General features: G+C 35.3%; 1 protein-coding gene across 2 annotated transcripts in view; it reads left to right on the top strand.

The window, feature by feature from the left end:
• Positions 1-7,730, top strand: part of slmapa (sarcolemma associated protein a) — a 254,138-nt gene that overhangs the window by 237,053 nt on the left and 9,355 nt on the right. For both annotated transcript variants that reach the window (XM_048606410.1, XM_048606409.1), the window contains 3 exons: positions 998-1,115; positions 2,996-3,167; positions 6,710-6,844. In XM_048606410.1, the coding sequence (XP_048462367.1) occupies positions 998-1,115; positions 2,996-3,167; positions 6,710-6,844 (425 nt within the window). The remainder of the gene's footprint in view (positions 1-997; positions 1,116-2,995; positions 3,168-6,709; positions 6,845-7,730) is intronic.

A 7,730-nucleotide genomic window follows, 5' to 3' on the forward strand; every position in this document is an offset into this window, starting at 1 on the left:
TTCTATTTTGTTCAAAAAGCACACAATTTATAGACAATCAGTCAATGAGGTGTTTTATAAAACTTTAGAAATAAAACCTGCCTGACTCCAAACCAAAACATTAACAATTTCGAAACAAGGCCTCACATCTAACATACGTTGTCTGACCTAAAATGTCATCTCTTCTTTACACTGATAAAGCCTTCAGTTCTCTCAGGACAGTGACTTGAAAGGAATTTGGGGATTTTCATATACACATTAATCAATTAAAACCTTCTAACTGATTAAAGATTTAACAGCATCTTAGGTTTGTTTAATACATTCTCATCAGTAGTGTAACCCTTTGATCTTTTATTTATAAATTCTGTGTCTGATAATACCTGTCACACTACCATCTGAAGAAGGAGCGAGGCTCCAAAAGCTTGTTTTCAAATATACCTGTTGGACTATAACCTGGTGTCGTGTGATTTCTGATCTTAGGATAAAGGCTAGCAAGTTTAAAACAGAGTTGAGGAGAAACTACTTCTCCCAAAGGGTTGTGACTCTGTGGAAATTGCTACACCAAAGTGCAGTAGATGCTGGGACAGTGAGTAAATTTAAGGAGGAGTTAGAAAGATTTTTAATTGGTAATATGTTGAAGCATTATGGGGAGAAGACAGGAAATTGGGGGTGAGGACCATATCAGCCATGATCGAATGGCAGAGCAGATTCGATGGGCCGAATGGCTGAAAACTGACCCTATACCTTATGAACTTGTGAATGAATTACATGCAGCACTAACTTTGCTTCTGGATTTATTAGTGCGAAATTTGTTTCTTTCCTTTATATGATGTAGCAATTGCTTCTAATTCAAAACAATCTTGAGCAATATATTTATTACTATCGTAAAAAAAAATTAAAATGTGGAATTTGGAGACCTAACTGGAAAATACAGATTCTGTTTTATTGTACATGTATTGTTGAATGTTGTGGTACAGTCTACACCCTACTGTAATCTTTTCAATTTTGTTGCTGATAGGTAAACTGGATGAATTACAAAAGCAGAGCAATGGGCTACAGAATGATTGTGATTCCCTTCGACACGAAAATGTTATTCTGACAGAAAAGCTGCAGTGGTTTGAGGAAGAGCTCCAATGGCAAGTTCCAGCAATTGCTACTTATTTATTTTTCATGTTCTTATTTAGTTTTAATGTTTTTATTTCTGGTGTCTCCATTTCTAACCATAACTGTTCACTTTAAAGGTAGGTTTTCAAATTTGACTTACAAAATACTGACATTATTTTCCACTAACAGCTCTGTTCAAATGATACACTCAGTACTTCCTACCCAGGGATTCCGGTACATAGTTGTTTTAAAGTTGCATCACAGGTAGATAGGATGGTTAAGATGGTGTTTAAAACAGTTGACTTCATTGCTCAGACTATTGAGTAGAGGAGCTGGGACGTCATGTTGAGGTTATGCAGGGTGTTGGTGTTGAAGTACTGTGTACAGTCTGGTTGTTCTGCTATAGGAAGAGTGTTATTAAGTTGGAGAGGGTTCAGAAAAGATATTTCCAGGACTAGAGGGTTTGAGTCATAAGGAGAGGCTGGATAGGCTGAGAATTTTTTTCACGGGAATGTAAGAGGTTGAGAGGTGACTTTTATAGAGGTTTATAAAATCAGGAGCGGCACAGATAAGGTGAGTAGCAAAGGTCTTCTCCCTAGGATGGTGGAGTTCACAACTAGGAGCATATTTTTAAAGTTGGGGAGAAAGATTTAAAAGGGACCTAGGGCAACTTTTTCTCACAGAAAGTGGTTCATATGTGGAATGAAGAGGACATGATAGGTGCAGGTACAGTTATAATATTTAAGAGACATTCAGACAGGTACATGAATAGGAAAGATTTATAGGGATATGGGCCAAACGTAGACAATTGGGACTAGTTTAGTTTGGGAAACTTTGTCAGCATGGATGAGTTGAACCAAAGGGTCTCTTTCTGTTCTGTATGACTGTGACTCTAATTACTTAATTTAAGGAATTATCATAGATTCAGTGTTTTTAATGTAGTACTTTTGTTTAAAATGATTTTCAGAACTTTTCTTGCATTTGCTGAAAATTAAGTTTGTAGCAAAACATTTTCATGTGCCAGAACATTGTGCTTCAACTTCCCACCCTTCAAGATGTCTGGGGGATCTGAGTTGTATCCTGACAAGGCAATGAAAGAAATAATCTTGGAATAAACTATTCCTGTATATGAAGTCTATTGGCTAATTGTACAATGGTATTGCCAGCAGCTTGGGAATATATTGCCTTTTTGTATTCTGAAGTAGTGAAACGCTAGAAATGAGAATACTGATTTAATAGAGTATTCTGTTGGTTTCTTGCCTTGAACTTGATAAACTCAATGAATATATATTCAAAGTCAAAAACTGGAAGAATTTGTCACAGAATATTGTTGTGTGCCATGTATTCTTAATGTGTATATATAGCAGACTTGAAACAGGCTTGAAATTCCAGTCAGCCACCTGTGGAGATACTTCAGGAGAATTTAAATATGTCAAGGAACAGGTCTTGTTGATGTGAAGTTTTGGTAAAAAGTTGTTTTTATGTGGTGTTGTACCCTCTACTTTGGAGTTGCCAAGAAAGGCAACAAACACGTCTTCATACTGACTGATGTGTAGTATATCTATTAGTTAAAATACATATCAGATCCTTTAGGATTTTCCTCAATTACTCCTTGTGGCAAAGAGTACTGTATCTTTTAACAGAATATTGTGTAAGTATTTAAAGCAAATGGAGATGTAAAGGGTATGGGGAGAAAGCAGGTGAGTTAGATAAGTTTTGAACTGCTCAAGCAAATTATTGACACAGACGTGATTGACACAGTTCTCTATTGTGCTACTAATTAAGATCTGATAAGTACGTTTTACAGATGAAATTGATTTCAACTTTGTTTTGAGTGCATTATACTTCAATAATTTACTTGCAGATATGACTGAGGGAAATATTGAAAAACAACCTATGATTATTGTTACAGTGCTCAGCAACAGAGTGTTAAACTGACCAAAGATGTCAGTGGACTGGAGATCTCTCGTAAAGAACTAGAAGTTCAGGTTGGAACGTTAAAGGAGCAACGCTCTCAGGAGACAAATGAACTAAGAGTACAACTAACACAGGCTGAGAATGAGACTCAGAAGTTTCAGCAACAGGTAACATACCTTTTATGGAAGAACTCGATTAACTATAATGTGCTTCACAAATGTATATTCTCATAATTCCAGAAAGAAGTGATCGAGGTATTTGGGTGTGTGATTTTCCATGGTATTTGTTTCAATTGAATGTGCACCATACTGCAGAACATATGGGGACAGTGAGGAAAATTACCCAAATAAGATGCACATGCTATAAAGAGAGAATTTTGAATACATAAACCACACATTAAAAGCTAAGGTTCACCTGAAAGGCAACAAAGTAGCCATTAAAACAGAGACCTGATTATAATTACAGCATGATTAGAAGCTAAATAGTCCAAGCCTTTTGATCTTTTAGAAAGGCATTTCAATTAGGATGATCATTGCACTGGAAAGATTATGGGTATCATTGGAGAATAACAAAAGATGAAAAATCTATTTGTCTACAATGGGAGATTTTAATTTTCACTGACTAGAAGAAGCAATGCAGCTGGAATAATAAAGACAAGGATTTTCTTATGTTTTCTAGAACAAATATGTTTTAGAATCAACTTTATTTAATGATGAACAAGCCAGCATCATTCAAAAATCTGACAGTAAGGGAGCCTTGTTCTTACAGTGTGACCATCATACAATTGAGTCCGTCATTAGGTTCAGATGAAGAAGGGAAAGTCACAGACTGGTTTGTTAACTCATAAAAACCTTAAGTTGGGAAATAAGTTGACCATAGTAAACTGGGTCGAACTGTTGGCAGGATAACCTACATGAAAATGTTAAATGCTTTACAAAAAGATGGTAATGCAAAAAAAAAACGATGGAGCTTAAGGTTGGCAAATCTCATGGACCTGATTATTTCTTTTCAAGGTATTTTGAAAAAAGTGAAGAAATAGATGCATTTGTTGAATTCTTTCAAAACTCTCCAGCTTTAGTAATTGTGCCTTTTGGATTGAAAACTGCAAATCTGGCTCCATTATTTAACTTGGTAGGGTGTAAATAAATAGATAATTGCCAGTTTAAAATGAGTTATAAAGAAATTACTGGAATCTATCCGTAGAGACAATAACTGAGCAGTTGGACAAATAATCACTGATCACTGAGCATTTGTATAGATTTATGAAAGTTGATGATGTCTGACTAAACTTACTGAAATCTTGGACATTATATGGGCTTCCAAAAGATATTTGATAACATTTCACACGAGTTAAATAGGAAACATTGAAAGCTGATAAAATTATTTATAGCCTTGAGATTAGAATTGATTTGATTAGGTGATAGGAGATAGAGAATTGGGATAAAATATTTGTTCTGTAATTGGTAGGACGTGACTAGTGACATTCACCAGGAAACACAGGTCTCTGCTTTTCACCATGTACTGTATATATTGGTGACTCAGGCAGACAAAGGAATAGAGAATTGTGTTAATGAGTTTTCAGCTAATAGTATGTTAATAGGCACAGTAAATTATATGACTGGGAGTAGGAATTACTAAGCAGTATAGACAAATATAGGGAGTAGGCAGATGGAGTTAAATGTGGACTTACATGACGTCATCCAGTTTGGATTCAAGAAGGACACTGAATGTCAGGAAAGAATTAGTAGCCCTGGAATACAAGCTAAATTTATTTTACCTATCATGAATATTAATCATTTCAGCCCTCGTATCATTTGTTGATAAGGGCCAGATTATCGAATGATACCAGGGTTTAAATTATTAATTTTATTTACAGATAAAATAAATTTGACTTTTATTTCCTGAATATAGAAATGAAGTATTTAAAGTGACAGTTATTCAGTATGGTAGATAAAGAGAAACTATTTCTTCTGGTAAGGAAATTAAATTCATGAAATGAAATAAGAAATTAAAAGAATTTAATGTTGTCTTAGAAGGAATAGTGCAGTGGCTTAGATTCTCTTCCTTTAACCTTAGGGATATGTTCTGAAATCCAGCTGGAACAAGAATGTGTAAGTCTTTTCTTTGGGTCATAGCATAAATCTGACTTGACAATACATTAATTTGTCAATTTCACAGAGATACAGTAACAATGATTACTGAAACATGGAGATAAAAATCTGGCTTTAGCAGCAAGGGAGTTGAAGGTGGGTAATGATGTGCCAAGTCATTCGCCAGCATTTTCAGTGCTATTGCTTTATTGCACCATTTCTGCCTTGGGAAGCTTCCAAAAGGTTTTTATCCCCATATTTCAGTCACCTCACCAAATAAGTAGAGGAAAACTGCACAATAAGCCTATGTTATGGCTAGGTGATGGCCTAGTGATATTATCGCTAGACTATTAATCCAAAGACTCAGGTAATGTTCTGGGGACCTGGGTCCAAATCCTGCTATGGCTGATGTTGGAAATAAGACTCGAATAATGACCATGAAGCCATTGACAATTGTTGGGAAAAACCCATCTGGTTCATTATTGTCCTTTTTAAGGAAGGAAATCTGCCATCCTTATCTGGTCTGGCCTACATGTGAACTCAGTATAAAGGCAGCAACATGGTTGACTCTTAACTGCCCTCTGGCCAATTAGAGATAGGCAGTAAATGCTAATCCAGACTGTGACACCCTGTTATCCCACATTTCAGTGACCCATGAATGAATAAAATAAATCAGACTGAGGTTAACTTGTATTGGCTCTAGTGGGAAATGATGTATTGCTATACCAGAGCCAGTGCACAAAACAAAGCCATTCATTACCTCACAAGTGAAAGTGTCTTTGAAATCACTTGGAAAGATCATAAGCAGCTCTCACTAAACCAAGAATACCTTTTCCTGTTCTTTCCTCGTGCTGAGAAAAGTGAAAGTTTGATCCTTTTTTAATTTATTATTGGAGAGATTAATTCTGTAGTTAAAACACCTGCACCAGTTACGATGCTATTGTAAGCTCAGAACGCAAATTTACCTGAATTTATAACCTGATCAGAAACATAAGCCATTTGGAATGATCCATTTTACACTGAAAGAAGGAGATTGTTTGATTAAATTCATTTGATCGAAGAGTAAATTCAAGCTATTTGTTCTTCTTCTGGGAATTTATTTTTGAGGCTGGCTATTGATGCTGAAGTATCAAGTAACAGCAGTCTTCCTACACCTTTTCCATTTACCTTTCCTCTTGTGTTATCCTTAATTGTAAGTAGTGTTAGGTTACTTGACTCTGGTGTATACAGCATATCTGGCACTGGGCGGCACATATCAGGACTCAGTGCATAAGTTAATTACATTCAGGAGCAGAGTAATGTGAGAATGCCAGAGGGAAAACGTGGGAAAGAAAAGGAATTTTAAATAGCAATTTTAAACAACAAAGACTATAACTGCATTTGTATACAGCATTTGGGACATACAACAAAAGGAGGTTTGGCAAAGGCACAGTATAAATCTGCAGTGTTATTACTGGAGATAAGTGTTAATCAGAGATAACACGTTAATATCATATGAAATTAATAGTAGATTAATGATTAAGTCATAGAATTTAAAAATCTAAACAAATACTTGCTACATATGTTCAGAACAAGCATTGTATCTACAACATCCTCCCTATATTTGATATGTGTTCTAGTATGAAGCAAATCAGACCATGTACCTGGAGTTGAAGGAAAAGCTCGACAAGACTCAAAAAGAGAATGAGTCCATCACAGAAGAACTTGAAAATTGTAAAGAAAATTTGAAGCTGCTGCAACAGAAGGGAAACAATGTAAGTCTTACTGATTGGTTTCAATGCCGATGTTCTTTCACTAATTTTTTGTCAAGTTTGATGTTAATTATTTTTCATCTATTAGTGTAAGCTTGTAAATTTTAAGCCTGATAGGAAATCAAATCTTTATACCACTTCCAATCGTGACTGCACAAAACACTGTAAATTATACAGCAAACTTTTTATTAACAGGCACCTATGGGACCAGGAGTGTGCCAGTTAATCAAATGTTCCGGATGATCAAGAGATCCACATAATTACTGTAAAAATGCATACTATGTAATAGAAACGTAACACATCGCTGTTATACTTACCTACAGCATAAATAATTAAATAATAACACAACTTTGCTGAAATAAAACTTAGCAGCAGAGAGCCTTCCCACTTGCACCCTCAACTGACTACTCGGACATCGCAGAGATCGCGATAAAACAGTAAACTTTCGGTATTTCAAGCATACAATTTTCACATATTTATTGAGAGCGTTGATTCATAAGGTGTCAGTTAAAATTTGCTGTACATTATACTTTCATCTAAATTAAAGGATTCAAATTTACTAGCCTTTTCATGCCAAAGTAATACACTAACCAAATTAATGTTGAAATGCAATTTTTATGGCTTTGATTTTGCTAAAAACTTAAATCAAGGGATCATAATTGGGCTTGAGAGCATTAGGAAATAAACTCAACTGGGATTTCCTATTGAAATACTGCTGTATTCAACTATTTTTCAGACTTTACCATGAAAAAGCAAAGAGATATGTAGGAAATTAATCAAGAGTAGGAGACGTATAGGTAAAGTCTGAAAAATGTCTTTAAAGTTATGTGGAGAAAAATAACTTTTGATAATCTTGGTCTACGCTCTCCTGTTAAACCAGGAGGGCCAA

Source organism: Rhincodon typus, chromosome 16 (genome assembly GCF_021869965.1).
Source record: "Rhincodon typus isolate 14 chromosome 16, sRhiTyp1.1, whole genome shotgun sequence".
NCBI lineage: Eukaryota > Metazoa > Chordata > Chondrichthyes > Orectolobiformes > Rhincodontidae > Rhincodon > Rhincodon typus.